Source organism: Pleurodeles waltl, chromosome 4_1 (genome assembly GCF_031143425.1).
Source record: "Pleurodeles waltl isolate 20211129_DDA chromosome 4_1, aPleWal1.hap1.20221129, whole genome shotgun sequence".
NCBI lineage: Eukaryota > Metazoa > Chordata > Amphibia > Caudata > Salamandridae > Pleurodeles > Pleurodeles waltl.
In genome coordinates this window covers 49,534,219-49,559,833 of record NC_090442.1, presented here as the reverse complement: position 1 = coordinate 49,559,833, position 25,615 = coordinate 49,534,219, and the positions used below count along the sequence as shown (strand labels likewise).

The 25,615-nt window shown below is 45.4% G+C and overlaps 1 protein-coding gene across 1 annotated transcript in view; it reads left to right on the top strand.

The window, feature by feature from the left end:
- Positions 1–21,461, top strand: part of LOC138287375 (zinc finger protein 79-like) — a 43,125-nt gene extending 21,664 nt beyond the window's left edge. The window contains exon 2 of the mRNA XM_069227762.1: positions 17,954–21,461. Coding sequence (XP_069083863.1) covers positions 18,198–19,166 — 969 coding nt within the window. The 5' untranslated portion in view covers positions 17,954–18,197 and the 3' untranslated portion in view covers positions 19,167–21,461. The remainder of the gene's footprint in view (positions 1–17,953) is intronic.
- Positions 21,462–25,615: the final 4,154 nt, after the last annotated feature.

The following is a 25,615-nucleotide window of genomic DNA, read 5'->3' as shown; positions in this document are numbered from 1 at the left end:
ACATGTTTGGGGGCAATTGCATATGCTTTTTGAATCTCTACTTCCCTTGGTCGCTGCTCCTCTTGGGGAGGGCCCTCTGTCTCCCCTGCTGTGCCAGTTATCCCCCCTTATGAGTGATGCTTCACTGGTTGAGCACACGGAAACTGGATGTTTTGGCTACACGTGGGTTGGGGGGGGGTTACAGGAAGCCGTCTTCATGCCCCCTGACGGCGCCGACCCAGCAGCAATACTGGTCTGGGTCTTTTGTGTGAATCCCCCCCATAGGCGTTTTTCTCTCCACTGTGTTAGACCAAACATGACAGTTTCAGAAAAAGAGCATCAGGGCACTCCAAAGAATAAAGAGTCCATAGTTGAGTGGCTTTGTGTGAAACACTTTAATCCGTTGTGATCGGTAGTCGAATCGCAGTTCTACGATGTTCAAGTCCACAGATGAAAATATATATACGAGTTTAACAAATGTCTGAATCCTCAGAATTAACAAGTATATAAGAGTAACAAAAACAGCCAACACGTGTTTCGTCCTCATGGACTTTTTTAAGGCTCGAGAAAACTTAGATCGAAGCTAAACTTGTTCTGTTTACACTCCAAGTAGGTTAGGCTAAGTCAGAGAACAGGAGGTCAAAAAAAGTTGTACGTGTGTTCCATCTGTATATGGAACAAGTATTTTTCATGTGTAACAATCCTGGAACCAGTAGTGTGTCCACATTTCGGGACAGAAGTAATTTCAAGGTCTAAGTAGACCCTACCTGTGCCGCCCGTAAGTTATGGCTGAGTAGGTGAGAGTCGCGTAGTGGCAGTCCCGCAGCGCCTGATAACGCTGCCTCTGTTTGTGTGCACCGTGAAACCCTCGGTGGTTGGGTTTTTCGCATCAGGTTGGCACCCGCCACAGGACTAATTAATGATATGTTTTATTTGTGTTGTTACTGGTTTCAGATGTGCGTCGTTTAGCATCAACCACCTTTCTTTAATATCTTTGACAAACATGACAGTTTGTTTGGAAGTTTGGGCGGGAGCAGTTTGTCTCTCCACTCTTATGGTATTTGTACTAGTTGTGTGGGCGCTTTTTGTTTGTGCTTTCTTTTATTGGTCTGTTGTTGTTAGGAGCCTCTGCTGTCACACTCACTCTGCATCCAGCTCGTGTCCTGCGAGGGACACAGGTCCTTACCCCCCTTCATAATTCTACATTTGCTTTCATACACTTTCATACACCGTACACATGGCACCCATTAATATATTCACGTGGAATGTAAGGGGTATGCACACACCAGCACGCTGCTACGCAATTTATTCATATCTCAAAAGACATTCACTACATATTGGGTTCCTACAAGAAATGCATCTCCTGCTGACGGAGGCCACCAGGCTGCAGAGGAGCTGGCGCGGACAACTCATTGCCGCGCATTACTCCTCCTTTGCCAGGGGGGCGCTCATATGGATCAGGGACACCCTTTCTAGTTGAAGAGCAGATAGTGGATGCTGACTGTCGCTATGTCTTTGCACAAGGCCATTTTAAAGCTTTAAATAGCTTTGGGATCCATATATGCGCCAAACACAGAACAAGCGTCCTTTTTGCATAAATTGTCTGGTGTTTTGTCCCGATGGAGTGCTCTCCCGTGACTTCTGGGTGGAGACTATAACAGTGTTATCAACCCGGGCTTAGACCGTTCCTTTCCGCCCTTTCCCACAGCGCCAGCAGTATACGCTGCAGAATTGCTGCGTAACTGGCTTCAACATTGCCGCTTGATGGATATATGGCACCATGACCGAGAACGAGTATATTCCTATTATTCAGTCCCGCACGATCTCTATGTACGATTAGACAGAATACTTTGGACTGAAAACTTACTGTCCACCATTTCCCATACGGATTATTTAGGTCGCACACACTCGGACCATAACCCGCAATATGTGTAGGTGATAGAGGAGGTGCCGATCCCGGCTATCCCCATCTGGCGAATGTGGCCAGAGGCATTGGAGGATCCACCCTTTCCTGAATCGCTTGGCTGGGCTATCGAGACATATTTTAATGATAATGCTCAAACAGCCTCCTCGAGATGCCTGGAATGGGATGCGTTTAAGGTGACATTAAGGGGCCACTGTATGGGAGTGCAGTGGAACATGTGCAAGACGATTGAGACCGACCTGACGAAGATAGAGGAAGCTTTGCTGGGGCAGGAGACACATGCGTTGCGTGATCCAGTGAGGTTCCGCATCCTGGCGGATTGTCTCTAGGAACGAGAATCTCTGTTAGAGCGCCTGCGATGACTTAATTATGCTACCCACTCGGCTCACGCACATGCTGCAGTGGACCAGTCAGAACGACTGCTGGCATGGCTGATACGGCAGGAAAGTACCACTACCCCGCTAGTGGCGTTGCGCTCAGCAACAGGAGTCATGTTACATCCCCAGCGAGAAATACACAATGAGAGTACTCATTACTACATGCAGTTATACCGATCAAAAGTGTCGTCTGGCCCTGAGGAGTACGATGCTTTCCTTACTACGTTGCATCTGCTCAATCTCACGGATGATCAGCGACTGTACTCAAAGGAGCAGCTAACATTATCCGCATTGCAGGAAAGTATACACGCTTTAGCCACTGGCAAGAGCCCAGGCCCTGATGGATTCCCAGCTGAGTTTTACAAGACTTATGCGCATTTGCTTGCCCCCGCCTCCTGAAAGTGTACGAGGAGGCTCTCACTGTGAGTGAGTTCTCTATTTCCCAGTGCAAAGGGCTGCTGATCTCTCTCCCAAAGCCTGGTCGCAACCCAACTCTACTAGGCTCGTATAGGCCTCTAGCTATGCTAAACACGGACTATAAGGTACTGGCTAAGGCACTTGCCACAGGCGTGGCACAATTGGTCCCACAGTTGGTCCACTCGGACCAAAATGGATTTGTGCCCACTCGCAGCACGTCCTTGAATATCCGGTGCTTTTTCCGGGTAATGCGATACTCCACGCAGTCCTGGCCAGATGCCGGATGCCTGATGTTGGACCTTGAAAAAGCCTTTGATTCATTGGAGTGGGCCTTCTTATTTCAGGTCCTGACTCAATATGGTTTTGGCCCAGGTTTCCTAAGGTTAGTGAAGCTATTATATACTCATCCATTATTTAGAGTGCGCACTTGCTCGGCTATCTCTTCTCAGATACTAATGGGCAGAGGCACTCGGAAAGGCTGCCCTCTTCCCCCCCCCCTTACTGTTTTCACTAGCTATAGAGCCACTGGCAGCGGAGCTCCACCATCGTGGGCAAATTGGAGCATTCCACTAGGTGACGGTCTCCACGTCGTGACCCTTTATGCGGATGATTTACGGCTTAATCTTTGATCTATCTCAGGAGTGCCTGCTGAAGTAGCGGAAGTGCTGCAACCTTTTCCCTTACTATCAGGCCTACGAGTTAACTGGGGTAAATCGTGCATATTTCCATTTCACCCAGACTCGGGAGACCCAGCTCCTGCGCCTGTCCGGTATCCCGGTGTTGTGGCAACCCAGGTCCTTCAGATATCTTGGGGTTCGAGTATATCATTCAGACACTGACGTACATGATGGCAACACTAGGAACGCAGTCACCTCCACCTGCGCACAAATGGCCTTCTGGCAGATGCTACCGTTGTCTTTGGCAGGTCGAGTGGCCCTCTTGAAGATGATCGTGCTTCCCCGTCTTTTATATTACTTCTCCAACCTACCCATTTATATACCGGTAAAGTTTTTCCGGGACTTGGAATCCAGGATAAGATTTCATCTGGGGCACTGGTTGCTGCAGGGTGGCATTGGTGAAATTTATATGCGCCCCTGGACAGGGGCGGACTGTCAGTGCTTAATCTAGAACACTATTATTTGGCCGCACAACTACAATGGGCGACCTATTGGCCTTCAAGTCATAGTTTGTCAGACACGGCCACGACGAGGCCTCAATGGACACTGGCTAGCATATCTCATTTATTCCACCCCAACACATGTACCAGGGTACCAAACTCTCTTCTTTTAGGGGTGGCGCACCAATGCTATCATAGGAGCTTAAAGATTACACGCCTGATAACTTCTTATGCACCAGCGCTGCCTTTATTGGGCACTCCTAGGAATATCACTTTTATCTCGACAGCAGAGCTAGAGACATGGCATGCAGCTGGTATACACTCACTAGGAGATTTATATAGAGAGGGCACACTGATTCCCTTCAACACTCTGGTGGAAGAGACTGCTATACCAGCAGGTCGATTTTTGCTGTTTAATTCCTTGAAAACATCCTTGGCCCGTCACTGGGGAGATGTTTTGAGTGAACTCCCAGCCCACCTAATGGTCCAATACATGCATGGGTTGTGGCACACACTTGGTTCACTGGCTAACCAGCGCACTACAAATTCATACCACACCTGCACATGCTGATCTGTGAGCCTGCTGAGAATACGACCTAACTAGACCCTTCATGGACAAGGAGTGGCAGTTGGCACAGACGGGCACCACGCGTGTCCCACGGAATCCGTGCTTTCACCTGATCCAGTTCTATATACTCCTCAGGGTGTACCTCACTTCTGAGAGGATAAATAGGTACTTTCACCAAACAGATGCGTCCTGTCCTAGATGTGCGTTGGTTGCAGCTGAATTCCTTCACATGATGTGGTCTTACCCCTCACTGGGTGCCTACTGGCAGTATGTTGTTACTTCCCTTTCTTCCTGCACGCCGCCCAGCTTTAAATGGATGGGAGGCCTGCCTGCTGGGTTTATTCCCCAGATCTAAGAGAGACAATGCAACTACACGTTTCCTGGACCTGGGTTTGCTTGTAGCAAAACGCCTCTTCACTAGGAGGTGGAAGGCACCTCAACCTCAGCCATCGAGGGCCTGGCTGCGCTCTTTACTGGTATGGGTGCGGGCTGAGGGGGTGGCTCTACGGAGGGAAGATGCACTGGGTTGGCGCAAGTATCCTTTACTAGCTGGGACACCATGCTTACTGAGCTTGAAGCTTTTTCTTTTGTTGATCACCCCATATATTATATTTTTTCAGCATTTAGCATCAAGATGCCTTTGGGTAGACACTATAATGAATAAAATAAAATGTTCCACTGCAAACAATAAAATGGTTCAATCGAGGACTGCAAAGAAGGCAGTAGAGATGAAAAACAATACACCTTTTCCATTTGATGATTTCTCTGCTTCCTTCTTCAAGGTGCATATGGCAGTACTGAAGCGCAAACTTGCAGCTTATGGGAAGTAGTGGGTCAGTTTTCCCTTATAACAGGCTCTGCTATATGAATATCCAAGTAACGTTTATAAAGCGGAGAGTAAGCTCAGGCAACAAAATTAACACAGTAAGTGGGGCTAAGAACAATGTGACAATATAATCATAGAAGAAAATTGTTCCAAACAGTCTCCATTAGTAGATTAGGGTTCTTCTTTCTTTTACAAAATTGTATCTTGAAGTTTATAATATTAGACAACAAATTTTGTGAGTCGTCACTTTCTGAAGGAAAGTTTTACAATTTGTATTTGGGTCAAGCAAACGTAAAACCCAAGTAATCCATGTGCATGTTTCCCTTGACTTGCTATGGCCAAAACTGAGGACCTGGGGAAGTTTACAGTGCAGGGAATGTCTCCCCTATCCACAGAACATTCTACTAACAAGGATCTAGCGATAGCCTCACAGCCATTTATGTACATCTGCTCATTCCAAATGCTTTGTGCACAGGATCTGAAGTTGAAACATGTACACTGCTTGCTTGTGCTAAAGACACCATTACTGTTTGCCATAAAAATAATAGCTTGCAGGCAGGGGGATGAAAAACCACAAATCCCATATTCTGATGATTAATTGCTTAAATAGTAATGTGCTGAGCTTTATGGTAAGGCAGTGTCTTCAGGCATGGACAGTTGGAGAAAAGGGTAGGCGTGAAACCATCTCCATCAAGCAATCTGAACATGGAAGGGTGGCCTTCTACTAGACGTTGACCCGATACTGTCAATTGGAGGGGGGAAGGGAGAGCAGGCATCAAGTGAAGATTTACACATTTGAACTATACAGCTGTATTACATTTCCAACATTACCATTTAGGCGAGGTGATGTTAAGAGATCTTAAGATTTTCAGGCAAGAGCTGAAGCCGGAGTCAGATCCCCAGGTTTCAAATTATCAGCTTACACAAATTTCCTTCCAAAATGTGCTTTTATTGTAAGTTGCACTCTTTTTTTATTTCATTTTTTATTCGAGTTTTGTTGCCATTTTTAACCATTAACACATTATATCACTCACACGTTGACAGGATCAGTCAGCTGTAACAATCCTGGTGGAGGTAGCCAGTGGACCAAGTGTGTGCCACGACCCAAAACCTGCATGTATTGGACCATTAGGTGGGTTGGGAGTTCCAGCGCACTACAAATTCATGCCACGCCTGATCATGCTGAGCTGCGTACCCGCTGGGAAAACAACATCGCTAGACCCTTCACGGACAAGGAGTGGGAGTTGGTACAGGCGGGCCCCATGCGTGTCCCACTGAATACGCGCTTTCGTCTGATCCAGTTTTATATAGTCCACAGGGCGTACCTCACTCCTTAGAGGATAAATAGGTACTTGCACTGAACGGATGTGTCCTGTCCTAGATGTGCGTTGGTTGCGGCTGAATTCCTGCAAGCATTGATGAGCACGGCCTGAATCCTGTTTGGTACGGTGGAATAATGTTGTTTTGTTTTTCTAGTTCTCTAAGCAGGACTCTTGCGTAGTTCTTGCCATCCACATCCAGTAAAACTATTAACCTATAGTTTCCCGGTAGGGTAGAGTATCATTTTTTGAAGATTGGATGCAATATTGAGCCTTTCCAATCTGCTAGAACACCAGATCGGCAAAGGCAGTTGGAGCACTTGGGAGCTTAAAGACGTATACAAGTTCTTTATTGTATGTGCTCACTGCAAGCCCACATTACTAGGTTCTCTATCTTGTATTAAAGGACCATGGTCCTGCTTCCAAAGCTCATATTTTACTTTGGCCTTCTCACTCCATTTAATTCTCTTTTTCAGTGGGCATAATTTTGTTTCAAGTTGCTGACCGCTGGCTATATAGGAAGGCAGTCTCGCTCCTTCAAGAGCTATTTCTATTATAACAGGGTTGTGGTCACTCTCCGATCTTCGAGTCACCTCATGACTTAGGCATCTATGCCATAAGGCCTGGCTCAAAAAAAATATAGTCTAGTGTAGAAATGTTTTTAAAAGTTGAAATAGTTGAGCCCAGCCTCATGGTCTTTACATTTGATGATCTCAGTTGATGTTCTGTGAAAAATGTTTCTAGGGCGAATCTTAAGGGATCTCCAGGAAGACTCGGAACCTGCCAGAGATTTCGGATGTTGAAGTCTCCTGCGATTAGAAGTTCATGCTCCGGATACTTCTATACATGTTCCTTAAGTGTGGACAGGATTGACTTAAATTTTGCCTGTTTGTTTTCTCGGTTAGGATTGACGCATAAATTTATAATCGCTGTCGGTGTTACTTTTTTGGCCAGGGAAAGACCATATATGGTTATTACATGTACATCGCTGGTTGATTTCTCCCAACGGGCTCATTTCACTGCTCAATCTAATTTAACATATGTTGCTAGACCACCCATATGTCTTCCGAACAGATTTTTCTTTTTTGCTGGAGTATACGTAGTAGCAAAACCAGGTATGGTTTGTGGATCCTTCATCCAGGTTTCCTGCAGGCACAAAATGTCTGCCTTATTTGAAAAAATCTTCAATATTAGGGCTTCTGATGAGAGAGGCCAACCCTGCCACATTCCAACAAATGACGTTAATCAATCAAAAAATTTCTTAAGCGCACTACTCACCCGGTAGGGTCTCAAGGCACTAGAGGTGGGGGGGGGGGATTACTGCTCAAAAAGCCATGTTTTGAGGTGCTTTCTGAAGGTTAGGAGGTCCTGGGTCTTGCGTAGGTTGGTGGGGAGGGAGTTCAGGTTTTGGCGGCGAGGTGGAAGAAGGATCTGCCTCCGGAGGTGGTGCGTTGGCTGCAGGGGACTGTAGGAAGGGCGAGGTCGGCGGAGCGGAGCTGTCGAGTAGGTTTGTGGAAGTTGATTACCTCGTTGAGGTAGGCTGGTCCGGTGTCGTGGAGGGCCTTGTGAGCGTGGACAAGGATTTTGAAAGTGATCCTTTTGTTAATGGGCAGCCAGTGTAGGGATCTGAAGTTGGCGGAGATGTGTTCGTGGCGAGGGAGGTTGAGGATGAGACGTGCAGCTGCGTTCTGGATTCGCTGGAGTTTTCTCTGAAGCTTGGCTGTGGTCCCTGCGTAGAGGGTGTTGCCGTAGTCCAGTCTGCTGCTTATGAGGGCGTGGGTGACCGTTCTTGTTTCTAAAGGAATCCATTTGAAGGTCTTGCGTAGCATGCAAAGGGTGTTGAAGCAGGAGGATGATATGGCGTTGATTTGCTGAGTCATGGAGAGAGATTAGTCCAGTATGTTTCCGAGATTGCATGCATGGGTGTTGGGGGTGGTCCAAGGGTGGTGGGCCACCAAGAGTCGTACCATACTGTCTTGTTGGGACCAAAGATGATGATCTCATTTTTTTTCTGAGTTCAGTTTGAGGTGGCTTGCTGTCATCCAGTTATCGATGGCGAGGAGTCCGGCGTGTAGGTTATTCTTGGCGGTAGATGGGTTCTTCATGAGGGAGATGATGAGCTGGGTGTCGTCAGCGTATGAAATGATGGTGAGGCCGTGGGGGGCGGATGATGTTAGCGAGAGGAGCCATGTAGATATTGAAAAGGGTGGGGCTGAGGGAGGATGTTTGGGGGACCCCACAGATGGTCTTGGTAGCTGTAGACCGGAAAGGAGGGAGGCAAACTCCTTGGGTTCTTTCGGAGAGGAAGGAGGTGAGCCAGTCCAGGGCCTTGTGGTGGATTCCGGCATGCTAATCACTTTCTCTGAATTTGTGCATAGGGATCCGATGTTATTAAAGATACTTATTCTCTTTGAAGTTCAAGGCTGTGGTGAGCCAATCCCGAATCGACCTACCCATAATACTATGGACCATATTAGTGCTCTCCAACTGGGGCATTCCACTTTTTTTAAATTAGTTGTACTGACATTTTTTTTGTCTATTATTAGAGGTTTTACTACCGGGGTGCCCCTCAAAGCGCTGAATGATTTTTTTGGGTGGGCACGTGATTTCGGATTCCCTTGTCAGCACTTGCGGTAGTGCGCTCTTCTCAGTATGTTAATTTTTATGCCCCAGTCTTCCAGAAGGCCCTCAAATTCAATGATTTGATCAACTATGTCCTGGTTAGCCCAGGATGTTAATGTTGACTCTCCCGGACAGATCCATGGATATTTATTGAAATTTACTGTTAGCAAGTCCCCTGATATAAGAGTCGATAGTGATGGTATATGATGCAGTAATCTCAAGATGTTTGTTCTGGTAAGTATATCCCAGGGGCCCTTCTGATACATATAGGGGAGAGAATATTATTGTTGGCTGTTCGCAGGTTTCCTTCCTGTTTATGCTATTTGTGTTAGTGCTTCCCTGATACACCCGCTCTTTCTCCAGCCTATATGTCGTGTAAAATTGTGGTTGAATGGTGTTTACAGGTATTTGCTGTCTGTATTCTCTACTCCATTCATCCTCCTGCACAGTCTCCATAGCTTCCGTGCGTACGAAGGTTTCTTCATTGATCTTCCAGTCTACTCTTTGTTTTTTTTTTTTTTTTCTCTTGGAGTGGACTCCTAGCGGTGATTCTCTTGTCTCCCTTCCTGTTCTATTCTACTTGCTTGGTTACTGGGTCCTTGGGTGGACATTTCTCCGATTGGGTGCCGAATTACAGGACTCGTCCTAACCTTTCTGTTACACATTTCATGCCATTTTGGAGCGTCCTTATGTACATGTAATGGAGTCTCCGCTCCCTTGAGCCGTGAGGTGCTCCTCCTACCCTCTAGAGCCAGCTGGTGGATCGGGGGTGGCTGCTTCTTTTTGACGACTCCTTCTGTGGCGGGCCTCCCCTTCCTCACCTCCTTCCATTGTGGCCAATATTTCTAGGCCCATATCGGCCTCTGCCTCTTCAATCCATGGAGAGGCTTGTTCTGTTGAGGTTGAGCTGACCTTTACTATTTCGTAATTATGGCTGTTGGAGCACATTTGGTCAGGGGCCGCTTTGTATTTTTTGGGCTCTAGATTTAGGCAGTCTTCCATGTTTATGCCCTTAGGAGACTTTTTCCTTCCCTCCCCCCACCTGATTAATTAACGTGATAGTGTGATCCTGGGTGCTAGTTTCATGTATCACATTTGTTTGCGATCTCTGCTGGAAAATTGGGTATGTCATAATCTGCCCAGAAGTCTGCTGGAAATTCCCTATCCCGCTCTATTATTTCTTTTTGTTTTGTGACTTTTAAGATTTTTTTTCAACTTCTTTTTCTGTCATCTTGTTAATTGTGGATGATGCTCTTACCTAAGATCTTTCTTGCATGGTGGCTTTTGTTTTGCATCAATGACTTGCTCTTCTATGCTATTTGCTGGTACGTTTGCAACTACAATAGGCTGGGCTTCTAGAGGTTTTGCTATTTGATGAATATGGTTTGATTCCATCTCACTGTTTCTGTCTTCCCCATCTGTGTACATTGTTGGGCCTTTGGAGAGTAGCTCAAGGGACCCAGTCTCTTGCTGGTTACCCTCTGTCCCATTGCTAGTTGTTTTGTTGCAATTTCTGACTGCGTATTCACAGCGTTTAAATAATACTGGTTAATAAATCTGGCAAGGTCTGTAGTTTGTCTATTATTTCGTCATTCCACAACCCCACTACCGCCTCGTCGTTTCTCCGGCTAAGATACCAATTATCTAGTTTTCCACAGAGCGCGTTCAATTTGCTGTCTAGAGCTATTACGCTTTGGGCTAGCATGTGGGTTCATTCTAGGTGGAGCTCCATTTTGTGTGATTGCCAAGTTAAGGCTTTAACTGCAGCTAGAAGGGAGGCGTTGGTGGCCTCAATGATTTGATCTGGACTCGCTGCCTCTCCCCTTTCCTTGTTGGGTGAATTTTGTGGTGAGTTTCCCTCCTGAGGGCTCTTGGTCCTTATCCCGGTGCTTGGTACTCCCATGTTTGTAATTCATGATGGCCATTCGTCTTGCCAATCCTTTTTCTCTTCTTGCTCAGCTATAGTTGGCCATTGCCTTGAAGCTTTCAGTAAGCCATGCAGTGGAGTGGAGCACGCTTGACAATTGCCCATGAGTTAATTTACTTGAACCGCCTCTGTTTGGTTCTGCTTGTGGACCTCAACCACTATTACCCAAATGTTTTACCTTTTGGGGTTCTGTCTTCCTTTGTCCCATTTCTGGGTTGACTCTCCCTCCTGTGGATGCTGGTCCTGGTATTTCTGACTCGTAGTCTAGTTTCATTGGGTGCATGTTGCTTCTTTTTGCTCCCCCGCTGCTGGCATTTTCCTCATTAATTTTGTCATTGATTTTCCTGTTGAGATTATCCCAACCCTCTTCCACGGCTGTACTTGCCATTTCGACCAGCTCTCCAATTAGTGAGGAGTCCATGCCGAAGCTTGTCGTACCACTGCTAGAGACCTGCTCCTTGGCTTCCGAGGTTGAACAAGCTCTGATGCATTCGGGACAGTATGGTCGAGATTGCTCCTGCTCCAGCTCTGGTGCTTGTTTGTGCTCAGTTTGTGTTGGCCCTGGTGCTGGGCTAGACCCCGGAGGCGGGTGTAGAGAAATAACTAGTGCCTGTGAAGCGGGGTCCTCCATGGATGAAAAGGGTTCTTCCTGTTCATCTCCTTCTTCCTCTCCCTCTCCTGCCCCACTTCTTGCTCTTGTGAAGTAATTATTGATGTAGATTTTCTTAGAGCTACTGTTTGAGGGTAGTCCAGCGGGGCATCTAGCTTTTATTGTCGTCCACTAGTGCCTGGCCGGCTGTTTCGAGCTGTGAGGCTGCGAGCTGCACCCTCAATGTGCTAGTATTGATTAAGCGCCACCACACCCACCTTGGGGGAGGGGGCACGAGCACGCTTATGGCCTATAGCCTGTGGTTGGTTCCGGCTGCTCCAGGTTTGCGCCCTACACTCTCACCCCTGTAGGGCTGTGGTCTTGGATCTCTAAGTTTCTAGATTTTCGAGATCCACTGTCGCTAGTGGCTGATGACTGTGTTCCACTCAATTGTTATTGTTGTAGTTGTTGTTATTATTGGCAAGGGGAGCTAAGGGGCTGGGGGACCCTTGACTCATTGTCGTGGATTGCACTAAGCTGGTAGAGTCTGCTGAGATCAGTCTGACTGATGGGCTTCAACGTATCAGTGATTCAACTGTTTCAGTCACTTTTTTTAGCCCCCTTTTCGGCACCCCACCTCCCAGGTGCACAGTCTTTCAGTTACTCAGTTTTATCGAAGACTGCCGGAAGTCTTATGTCTTTATGTCTTGGTGTCTGATGTCTTTGTGTCTTTATATCTTTATGTCTCTTTTGGGCTCTTTTAAACCCCTTTTCCACGTATCCACCAATGGTTGGGTGGATGAGAATGGAAGCACTCGGAGCAAACGGAGCACGAAGAGAGGGCGGAGGGGCCAAAAGGAGCTGAAGACACAGCAAAACTTGCGGCAAGCAGGCAAAAATGGATGTCATCCTGGGGGACTCACTGCTTCTCGCCGCTTCTCCTCGAGTGCCGCGTCTGGTTGGACCCTGGCAAACCTCGGGTCAAATCTCGGCAGCTCCAGGTGCCTCTCCGAGTGCTATTGCTCGGGCCGCCGCAGCCTCCGCAGGCCGGCGGTTCGTGCTGGCTCAACACTGCTCCGCTCCGCCCCCTCGTTCGGCCTCGGCCCTGGCAGCGACACTGCGACACTGACAACATCATCGGCTAGCTGGCAATGACACAGGTGGTTGTAGTGGTGAATAAACAGTCTCCCGGCGTCTGCTGGCTGGGCCGGTCCGGGCCCGATCACTCCTCCCGCTCCCCGCTGCTCTGCCCCAAACTACGTCACGTCCTCCTGCCCTGGCTGCCGGCCACCTTTCTGTGTATTGTATGTAACATCCACTGTAGGACACAGTACAATTGTGAACTAGAGTGGACTGTGATGTGTATTCAGTTTAACATGCCTCCATTTCAAGCGATACAAAAGGGGGGGGGGCTAAAATTGAGAGTGCTATTGAAATGTGTGGCTGGTTGTAGGAAATTACCATCTTGCCTGGCATGTTGCCCCCATATTTCACTGTATATATGTTGTTTTAGTGTATGTGTCACTGGGACCCTGCCAGCCAGGGCCCCAGTGCTCATAAGTGTACCCTGTATGTGTTCCCTGTGTGATGACTAACTGTCTCACTGAGGCTCTGCTAACCAGAACCTCAGTGGTTATGCTCTCTCTGCTTTCCAAATTGTCACTAACAGGCTAGTGACCAATTTCACCAATTCACATTGGCATACTGGAAAACCCTTATAATTCCCTAGTATATGGTACAGAGGTACCCAGGGTATTGGGGTTCCAGGAGATCCCTATGGGCTGCAGCATTTCTTTTGCCACCCATAGGGAGATCTGACTATTCTTACACAGGCCTGCCAGTGCATCCTGAGTGAAATAACGTCCACGTTATTTCACAGCCATTTACCACTGCACTTAAGTAACTTATAAGTCACTTATATGTCTAACCTTCACCTGGTGAAGGTTGGGTGCTAAGTTACTTAGTGTGTGGGCACCCTGGCACTAGCAAAGGTGCCCCCACATTGTTCAGGGTAAATTCCCCGGACTTTGTGAGTGCGGGGACACCATTACACGCGTGCACTATACATAAGTCACTACCTACGTATAGCGTCACAATGGTAACTCCGAATATGGCCATGTAACATGTCTAAGATCATGGAATTGTCACCCCAATGCCATTCTGGCATTGGGGAGACAATTCCATGATCCCCCGGGTCTTTAGCACAGAACCCGGGTACTGCCAAACTGCCTTTCCGGGGTCTCCACTGCAGCTGCTGCTGCTGCCAACCCCTCAGACAGGTTTCTGCCCTCCTGGGGTCCAGCCAGGCCTTGCCCAGGAAGGCAGAACAAAGGACTTCCTCAGAGAGAGGGTGTTACACCCGCTCCCTTTGGAAATAGGTGTCAGGGCTGGGGAGGAGTAGCCTCCCCCAGCCTCTGGAAATGCTTTGATGGGCACAGATGGTGCCCATCTCTGCATAAGCCAGTCTACACCGGTTCATGGATTCCCCCAGCCCTGCTCTGGCGCGAAACTGGACAAAGGAAAGGGGAGGGACCACTTCCCTGACCTGCACCTCCCAGGGGAGGTGCCCATAGCTCCTCCAGCATGCCCCAGACATCTGCCATCTTGGATTCAGAGGTGTACTGGCACACTGGACTGCTCTGAGTGGCCAGGGCCAGCAGGTGACGTCAGAGACTCCTTCTGATAGGCTCTTACCTTTCTTACTAGCCTATCCTCCTTCCTAGGTAGCCAAACCTCCTTTTCTGGCTATTTAGGGTCTCTGCTTTGGGGAATTCTTCAGATACCGAAAGCAAGAGCTCACCAGAGTTCCTCTGCATCTCCCTCTTCACCTTCTGCCAAAGGATCGACCGCTGACTGCTCAGGACGCCTTCAAAACCGCAACAAAGTAGCAAAGACGACTACTGCAACCTTGTATCGCTTCATCCTGCCGGCTTTCTCACCTGTTTCCTGGTGGTGCATGCTCTGGGGGTAGCCTGCCTCCTTCTTGCACCAGGAGCTCTGAAGAAATCTCCCGTGGGTCGACGGAATCTTCCCCATGCAACCGCAGGCAACAAAAGACTGCATCACCAGTCCGCACGACGAGCGTGGTCGCTGGAACTCAGCAACTCTGTCCAAGTGACTCCCACAGTCCAGTGACTCTTCAGTCCAAGTTTGGTGGAGGTAAGTCCTTGCCTCCCCACGCTAGACTGCATTGCTGGGTACCGCGTGATTTGCAGCTGCTCCGGCTCCTGTGCACTCTTCCAGGATTTTCTTTGTGCACAGCCAAGCCTGGGTCCCCGACACTCTAACCTGCAGTGCACAACCTTCTGAGTTGTCCTCCGGCGTCGTGGGACTCCCTTTTCTAACTTCAGGTGGACTCCGGTTCACTCCTCTTCTAAGTGCCTGATCCGGTACTTCTGCTGGTGCTGCCTGCTTCTGTGAGGGCTCCCTGACTTGCAGGGCGCCCCCTCTGTCTCCTCATCCAAGTGGCGACATCCTGGACCCTCCTGGACCACAGCAGCATCCAAAAACCCTAACCGCGACCCTTGCAGCTAGCAAGGCTTGTTTGCGGTCTTTCTGCGTGGGAACACCTCTGCAAGCTTCTTCACGACGTGGGACATCCATCCTCCAAAGGGGAAGTTCCTAGTCCTCTTCGTTCTTGCAAAACACCAAGCTTCTTCCATCCGGTGGCAGCTTCCTTGCACCCACAGCTGGCATTTCCTGGGCTCCTGCCCACTCTCGACACTGTCGCGACTCTTGGACTTGGTCCCCTTGTCTTACAGGTACTCAGGTCCGGAAATCCACAGTTGTTGCATTGCTGGTGTTGGTTTTCCTTGCAGAATTCCCCTATCACGACTTCTGTGCTCTCTGGGGGTTGTAGGTGCACTTTACACCTACCTTACAGGGTCTTGGGGTGGGCTATTTTTCTAACCCTCACTGTTTTCTTACAGTCCCAGCGACCCTCTACAAGCTCACATAAGTTTGGGGTCCATTCGTGGTTCGCATTCCACTTTTGGCGTATATGGTTTGTGTTGCCCCTATACCTATGTGCTCCTATTGCAATCTATTGTAACTTTACACTGCTTGCATTACTTCCTTTTGCTATTACTGCATATTTTTGGTATTGTGTACATATATCTTGTGTATATTTGTCATCCTCATACGGAGGGTACTCACTGAGATACTTTTGGCATATTGTCATAAAAATAAAGTACCTTTATTTTTAGTATATCTGTGTATTGTATTTTCTTATGATATTGTGCATATGACACCAGTGGTATAGTAGGAGCTTTGCATGTCTCCTAGTTCAGCCTAAGCTGCTCTGCTATAACTACCTTCTATCAGCCTAAGCTGCTAGAAACACCTCTTCTACACTAATAAGGGATAACTGGACCTGGCACAAGGTGTAAGTACCTCTGGTACCCACTACAAGCCAGGCCAGCCTCCTACACTGGTCCCAAAACAACCTTGATGGTTTCAGAGACAAACTCATAACATCACATCTCAAGAAAGCCAGCAGGTGTTTCACGATTTCCTTGTCACTTCTTCAGGGCCAGTATGAAGTAAAGATGCAGTCAAACACCTAAATGTATATTTAGCAATCATTTTGTAGTGTAGTAAAACATTTCTATACAGTAGCAATTATTTCTTAATTCCCTGAGTTATTTTATTATTCTGCAGTTGCCAGTCAAATATATCCACAACGTTAGAAAAGCTGGTCAATGGATTAACAATGAGTAATTGACATTGCAGTCTTTCAAGGGATCACGGACCGAGTCTGCTGACTTTGTCGAAGATGTACAAGTTATAGGATGCAATTCATTCAGCAGGACCCTATTTTGCACAATCAGACGAGGTCTTCCTTTGGTCTCCATTTCTTCCTAAATCCACCAGAAAAAAGGTGTATGCAGGCCTTTTCAGCCCTGACCATTCTGTAAGCTTGTATAGCTTGTCCTTTTTACTGTAATCCAGGTGGAAACACAGATCTTCTTGGTGGTGGGCAGTTCCGTTCTGATCTAGCTTTCTATTTGGAAAGTAGCCATCATGACAGGTGCCCGAGTGTGTTCCATGATGAAGTAGTTCAATTTAAATTGTTTTTTTTTGTATAATGAACAATCTGGGTGCATTAACTCTATACACTTTGTTGTTCGGTAACTGGATTTTATTGTTTTTTTAATGTTCATATAAAGTACTAGAGTGGTACTAAAATGTAATGTTCCCAATGAGTGTTGTGCAAATAGTTCATCATATGAAAAAACAGCGAGTAGTTCAAATGGTTGCTGACAACATATTAAATAAGAATTACAAAACTTGTTAAGATTTTACTGTCTCAGTATTTGTGAAACATTCAATTATTATTTAGGGTCATTATTAGGGGTAATTCTCCACCTCAGGGACTAATCGCAACCCTTGTTAGGGTGAGCCCTCAAAGTCACTAAATTACCCTAAGCTCAACCGCGTGGTTGCTATTGCACAGAGCAGACAGGCTTTCCCAAGGCCAACGTGTAAGGTGTTTCTGCAAAAACAAAGAAGAAATTAAGTTGAAATTCTAAACAATAAAAATTCTAAGCCAAATTAGAAACATAGTGTAAAATTAATAAACAAAATGGCCCCAGAATTATAAGAATCCAATAAGGGAAACAGGAAATTTGAGTGTTATAAGTAAGAAACATAAAGTTCCAATGATGCTACCTCAGCCAGGCCTGCTGTAAAATCGGCCGCTTTCTGCATCAGCAGTCAGAGACACGGGAAGAGCGGGATGCCGTTCTTGCCTGAGGAGTGCGCTGACCTCTCTTCGGTTATCCAGTGGCTGTCACTGCGACACCCATCTGCCAGGTTGCGCAGGCTTCCAGGCTCCAACCTGTGTTCTGTAGCGTGGCCCCATAGTCCATTTATATGTGGGCAGCCACTCTGCCTCAGTGTGCCCGGCTCAGCCCTACCTCCGCAGATGCCTATGCACAAGTTTCAAGTTTCGTTTATTAAGTTTAATATTATGCAACATGGTAAAACAAACTTTGAAAATTATTATACTGTCAATACAAATTTAAATAGATTTGATCTATTTATTGTTATTTTATATGCTACAGATATCAGTGAGTGCACAGTTATTGTTATTTGTTAACATTTCAGTAGTCTGCTTTATTTTATGGTGGTCTCATTTATCCCTGCCTCAAAACCCACCAACTCTATCTGAAAAGTACATGCATTACTTCCGGAATGTTAGCTTTCCCTGTTAAATAATCTCATTAAAATGAGTTTTACAACTTGTAAGATAATATGCAATTTTAATTATACATTTTATTTCTACAGGTGGCTTCAAACGTGGACAGAAACAAACTTAAGGATTCTGAAATTTGCAGCAAATAGATAAGAAATAGATAAATGTTCCAGGGATTTTAGAAGAAAAAAATTCTACAAGGTGGATGTGGCCAGGAAGTAACCGGAACACAGAGCAGAGTCACCTTCTGATTATAAATGCAATTTCTGGATTCCCGCTAATTTCTTATACATCAATGAACCCTTAAATTAGAGATCGGGAGCAACAAGGACACGTATGATTGGGGAGATGGAGGGCTTTGTGACTGTAAAGCAAGAGCCAGAACATCAGAACAATCTGAATCAAAAAACAGTTTACATTATTTATAAGACAGTGCAAATTGCTGAAGTAGTGTACCCATGCTCTTCACAAGAGACGAATCTTGGTTGTAATTTGAACAGGACAGGTCAGAAAAAGAGGTGCACTGGAGAAATACCTTATCAATGTCCCGAATGTGAGAAAACCTTTACTCAACAATCCTATCTTACTCGACATATGAAATCTCACTCTGAACAAAAGCCTTATCAGTGCGCTGATTGTGAGAAAACATTTAGTCAAAAACACTATCTGACACGACATGAAAGAACACACTTGGGACAAAAAGCATATCAGTGCACTGAATGCCCAAAAAGCTTCAGCAAGAAATCTAGTTTGATTCAGCACGAGGGTGCACATGCAGGAGAAAAACGGTATCTGTGTTCTGAATGCGGTAAAACCTACCGTCATAAAATCAGTCTCACGTTACATGAAAGATCACACTTGGGACATAAACCTTATCAGTGTACTGAATGCCAGAAATGCTTTAACGATAAAAGCACTCTTGCTAAGCATGAAAAAATTCATACAGGGGAAAAGCCGTATCAGTGCAGTGAATGTCAGAAATGTTTTACTAAGAGATGTAGTCTAACTCAGCATGAAAAAACACACACCGGAGAAAAACCCTATAAGTGCACGGAATGTGAGAAAAGCTTCAGTCAGAAAATCCATCTTGTTCATCATGAGAGAACCCATACAGGAGAAAAACCTTATCAGTGTGAAGAATGTCAGAAAAGCTTCAGTCAGAAAATCCATCTGACTCAGCATGAGAGGACTCACACAGGGGAAAAACCTTACTGGTGCAGTGAATGTCAGAAGGGTTTCAACCATAAAATCAGTCTGACTCACCATGAGAGAACACACGTTAGGCATGCCTCTACTCCGGAATGAGGTTCATTCACATATTCCTTGTATACTGAAATAAAAGACAACATGTGAACATTAACTTGAACTGAACCTTTACAAGTGCATTGAATATTACACAAGCTCTAATCAGGAATCAGTCTTACTCTAAGATAACACGTACTTGGCCAAAAAAAGATTGCGGCTTGCTGCAAGTTCAATCACCTAGCTATAAGTGTTTTAATGTATGGATAATTCAGTCTGCCTCTATATATGAGAGAGAAAATATCCTATCCCCATGACAAAAACCATCTTTGAAAAGCTGAAGTGCTAATGTTAATCTGACTTAATAGTTGAGCTCAATTCTAGCTTAGTTGCAAACCTTCACAAAGTGGAACTTAAAAGGTCTTTTTACAAAATCCCAAGATATGGAGGATAAGACTGAAAGTTATGTGTATTGTCTGAAAATATCACCCAGAGACAAGGTTTAGCTATTAAAAACATGTAGGAATTACAACTGTGGCCTAGAGGTGTAAGAACTAATGCCCCAGTACTCCAGCATGCCAAAAGTAGGGAATGCACTAAACAGACATCATAACAGGCCTTTGCAAATATACATTAACAGGGGACACCAACCACAAGAACATGGGGGGGGATAGATATATAATATATCCCAACCCTGAAATGCACTCCGCTAGATTGGTACAACCAAACAAATGAATGCCCATGAGAGTAAACTCCGTACAATTCTGCAACTGAACACATTTTTGCACAACCCATGTAAAGATTAGTAATACAGAACATTTCACAGCCGTCCTCCCCCATGGAATCTTTTGTTAGGACTCCTGGTGCGTGTAATATGAAAGCCTATTCAGAGACCTGAATCTAAACAAAACATAAACATGCTATCTATAAAGATAACCTCATGCAAATATCTCAAATGTGGCCTCATTGGCCTTGTGAACACATTAAGAATTGCAGGTTTTTTTTTTTTAGAAACAGCAGCAGAAAAAAGGGAACCTAATGTTTCCTAGTTCAGAATAAAAATGGTCCCGCATTATTCAAGATAGATGCAAATTTTCTTCGGAGTGTCGTCCAGCACCAACATCCAGGACTCGCATCAGTCAACAACATCCAGCACTGACCTCAATCACCAACAGCCAAAACTCGCATCAGTTGCCAACATCCAGGACTCTCAACAGTCAACAACATCCAGCACTGACGTCGGTCACCAACAACCAGGATCCTCATCAGTCACCAGCGTCTAGTACTGACATCAATCACCAACAACCAGGACTTGCATCAATCACCAATGACCAGTAGTGACATCAGTTATCAACATCTAGTACTGACATCTTCGCCAAAACCCAGTACTGACTTCAGACACTACCATCCTGTACTGACATCAATTACCCACATTCATCAACTCACCCACAGATAAGAGACTGAGACCCAGCTGCCTGACATATGTTGAGGCTTAACTCACTGGAAACTAAGCTTCCATCACCTGAACCTGCTTTAAATACAGGAAATATGCCCATTCATTTTATTTTGTTCTTGATTCCTCAAGTGATCAAGTCAATATGCCCACAAATGTATAGCACAAAATATTAAGCATACAAGTTGTCATCCCACCAAAACCTAAGCTTTCCTTGGCTTAGGCAAAGTGATCCACTGAATCAACAGCGACCATTAATTGGTGGTCTTTATTCATCCCGCCGCCCCCCCTCCCCACCCTCAACAGTCATTTCTCAGAGCAGTGTTACTGCTTCAGCCTTCTGAGTATAGGGGGTAAGTTACCGGGGCCTCTTCACCCTCAGCTACAGAACTCTGCCATGTGCCTGAATAAAATTAAAATGTGTCATTGAGGCAGGCATTCTTGACATGTTAATTTCAGATAAAATGAAGAACTTTGGAGGCACATGAAGGCTGAGACATACTGGAAGGCTGGAATACTCAACATTTGATAACAAGACACTTTCCCGAACAGCTTGGCTTCTGTAGTGTTGTTTGGAGTGGCCATCCTATAAATATGGGACTTCTCCCACATACTCTGGAAAATGTTACAGATTTCCTATTCCATAGACCCTGAATGTGGGGAATGTTTCCGACTGTAAACAATCACATACACCACCACCTAACCTGGTTTCTCTGCATAAAGCCAGAGGCTAAGCAGTGCACACTATCCAGTCTTAACACCTTGAAGGTCATTCAACTAGGTTTTCGGCCCCCAATTCAGTGTTTGATGTAATCTGCTTTTCCTCTCTCCTTTTGTAAGCATTTCTGTTGTAAAGCACTATGTTTTCATTCAGGTCCTTTTAAACAAATAAAAACAAGAAATCATACTTTGTCATGTTATGTATAAAACAAATTCTCCCCTTAAAGGCATCAGCATGGAGAGAAGCCATTTCCATTGGCCCATATGTGAGAATTATTTCTATTGTGACACTCATTCTGACTGCACACAGGTGTGGCACTTCACCCAGATATTGTGTGATTAAACGTACTGATGGCGTGCTTCCCTCAATGCAGGGACTTTCTGGTACTGCTCCCTTGAGTAATACATTCACTGGACATTCTTCCACGGAGGAGAGCTCTGTATTTGTGTCTCCTGCGATCTGACATCAACCAAAAGGGAGTCTGTCTGTGTGCTGTGTGAAACAGTATACTTTTGTCTTTACAGTTCATTTGTCACTTCTGCTGGCCTGCTATGACTTGACCAGTGCCCTACTTTGCCCAAGGATCGGATGTCGCCATTGATTTTCCCTTTAAGCTAGCTTATAGAAGCATAGACCAGACAGTTCTGCTGTAGAAACCTGGACACTAATAAAAAAAAATATTGCTGCACTATTTTTACCAATATGTAATGTTGAATGTAAATGGGTCTGAAAATTTCAAACGTACTCAAATTTATGTTGTCTGATATATTGTTTTTTTCTCCACACTAGGCTAGCCTCTGTCCTTATCCCCACTGTGTCTATGCTCTCAACCCCTCCTCTCTAGTCTTTCCTATATGTGGTTCCAGGGTGCTGGCAGTAATGTTGCCCACACTGTAAAGCAAGTTTCAAAGATACTTACAAAAGCATTTACAACGGAGTTTTCACACTGAGAGCAGGAGTGAAAAATCAATGACCAAAGGTCTAATTATTTTTGCTGCAGCAAAGTGGACAGATTTACAACTGGCATCCCTGGCCCGAACTAAAGTCTGCTAGCATGGAGCGTTTAACGGTGATATTTATACTCATACATCAAAGGATACACAAAGTATGTAAATAATGATATACGTCCTACAGATATTTTAAGGAGGTAATCAGCTTCCACACACCGGTTCCATTCCCTGTTTGTCCTCGACTCCCTTCTGCAGCTGCCTGACTTCCCACATTCTTTAGACCCTTCAAAGGATTGTGTGGTTCAAAGGTATAGATATCAGCCTTTCCCTCCCTAAAATACAACAGCCGAGGCCGGTTAGTTATTTTTACCACATGATTATAATGATTAACGTGCACCAGATAGGGAAAGAAACCAGCTGCAAGCCCGTGGTGTGGAACCGGGCTTATTTCACTTAAACAAATACACATAAGATAACATATGCGATAGGCAGTGAGAGAACTCAAACTACGTGTGTTAAAGGAAAAGGAGCAATACAAAATGGATTCTTACAACACTGTGACCTTTGCTTCTACTTATCTCTTTTACCTGGGTCTGTCCATTCCTACCCTTGGCTTGGTTATCTTCTCCTGATCTTTCCTGCTATAGTTCTGCAATGTTTTTGGTGCAACACACTGGATTCCAGTATTGGGACAAGAACCGCCAGCTATCTGGGATGACAGTCTATAAAAGAGCTGTGGCTTGTTACTTTCCTGCTGGTTTATAGTGGGCGCCAGAAAAAAGAGTGAACCCTCTTCCCACACCTTAGGTCAGTGGTAGGATATGCCTTTCCTTTTCGGTACCTTTGATCTGCGATCCTCCGATGGTGCAACACCGAGGAGGGCCCATAGTAAGACCGAACTCTTGGATCTAACTCTTGGGATATTAGTGGTTGGGAGCATTCTCACAGTTAGGAAGACGAGGAAGGGTGGCTAGTAAGGCAGTACTGGGACACTTCCCACGAACCCTCCCCTCCTCCCCCCCCCCCCCCCCCCCTTCCCATGAATTAATAGTGTGTGTTGTGATAGTCTTGGGATCCTTCTGTTTCACCAGTATGCCCCTGGTGTGGTTGCTGTTCTTTCTGCTCAGTGTTTCATATTCACAGCAGTGCTGCTTGGATATTAAATTGGGTAAATCGATGTACAATTATCAGTGGTCTGTTTCAGACTGTAACCGATTCAAAGATTAACACTCTGGACCGTATTAAAAATTCCTGCAAAATCAAAAGGGCATGTTAGTTTTTTTTGTTTTCATAGGAAGGCTTTCCTGGAGCCTCCACTATCTAGCAGCCCTTCCTGAGACGGTGGTAGACTGGGCAGAACTGTAGATGCAACCTCCACCTTAGAACTATGAACATATAAGGGACACTGAAAACATTTTGCTGTCATTGGACAAGAGTTGCGTGGCTAGAAAGCTTGTCTGTCATAACATTTACAGATTGATTTAGGGTTCCTCAACAGTGTTACTTTGGTTCTCCTTTCAAAAGCTCTTGCTTGGTCCATTGGTCTTTTATACTAGTTTGTACCCAGAAGAAGGAAGAGTCCCTACTTTCCTCAAAAGGAGTTTGTGGCGCATTGAGATGAACATTGAAAACACTATTTCTCCATATGCCATGAATCTGTGATTTGAGGACTGCATTCTGGCCACAGGATTATCTGGACATGATTCTGTTACATAGACGGTCTGATGAAGGAACTTGCTTCAAGATGCTGTGAGTTGCAGTGTTGCAAGGGTGTGCTAACTAGAGGACTGCAGATGATCACAGAATACCCTCAAAAGGCCCTAGGTTTGGCAAGTGCTAGAACTCAACTGAAGAACGAAATTATGACAAAATGCTTTCATCCCTTTCAGACCAGTGGCAACATGCATTTTGACCCTGGTCCACTCTCTATTGAGCAGCTTTGAGCCAAGCCATCAGTTTAGTTTATTTTGCCAAAGATCTGCCAGCCACCAGCAACAGTTTTTTTTAATGATTAATTCACCATCTTTGACGTATGAGGGCCATATTGAATGGTGCTCACTCCCACTCACATCTTGAACATCAGTCAAATGAGCGTTCAGTCCACAGCACCAATAGCTGCTTCCACTCCTTTCAAAGATGTGCTGTGACTTTTTTGAACAAGTTGTTTGACACCTTTGAGCTGAACTTGAACATGCAAGCTCCTGTAAGCCTAGGTCCCTGCTACTGTCTGCCAACTGCACTCAGGTTGAAGACCACCTTGGTTGACCTGATCGGTTATTTCAACCCCCAGTGTTACGGTTCGAATGGACAACACTACCTAGCAGAAGGGCAGATCCTATTTACTCCATGAAGACATCAGTAGATGTTAACCTGGTTTCAGGGGTAGTTTTCATGGACATTTCTACATTTTGAGTCCCAGGAATGAGCTCCAGGAGCATTACATTTATTCATTACTTTTTTTTAGCTTGTTAATCATACATTTGGCCTGGAATAGTAAGATCTGAATTTCATAACTGTAGTGTATGTGTTGAACATAAAACCTCCCACAAAACCCACCCACCACCTCCTGCATGGAAGCAGAACTAATAAGTTTCTATATTGACTGTCATGAATCTCACCATGTGGCCAAATCTGTTCGTTCTGCTCTTACACTCGACAGTCGCCGGATCAGTAATACGGAGGACATCACTCTCATCGAGCTGTCAGGATCCCAAGAATAATCAGGAACGCAGAGCACAGGATGCCTTCCACAGGGCACTGGTTCGCTGCTCACAGCCCTAATACCTCCCTGCAGGGGGAATATTGTCATCGAAACCACTTCTCAAGTACTTGCAAAGTGTAACTGTGCTGATTGTTAGTCAGGTGGCAAATGGACAATATTTGGCAGTCATCAAACTCTAGTTCAGATCATTGTAAAGCTGCAGCCAAACATCACGTCTGACCGTGTCCAGAGAAGCACATGTCCTGTGAACCTGACCAACTGTGAAAGCGCTTGCCTTGTGCAGGGCTAAAATCAACCATCAGATTCTAGGACTACTAGAGATGGGCCCGGTACCACAGCTTTCATCTTAATTTGAATGATATTGTCTCCACAGTTCCTTATGCAGGCCCATATATCAGTGCCATCAAACAGATATTGTATAACTTAAAGGCATAGGGATCAATTAAAGGTAATTAGTTCTGCTCGAACATTGAGTATTAGAAAATGTGTATTTTTTTTTTTTTTACAACTTCCACATTGATTGTTATGTTTATCACTATGCGCATCACTTGCCATTTATAATTACAGTAAATGGGTACATTGTGTGACAATACATGTAGACAGTGCACAGAAACAATTTACTTCTCTTCAAAAACATTCTAGGCATGATTCAAGCATAACCCTCAT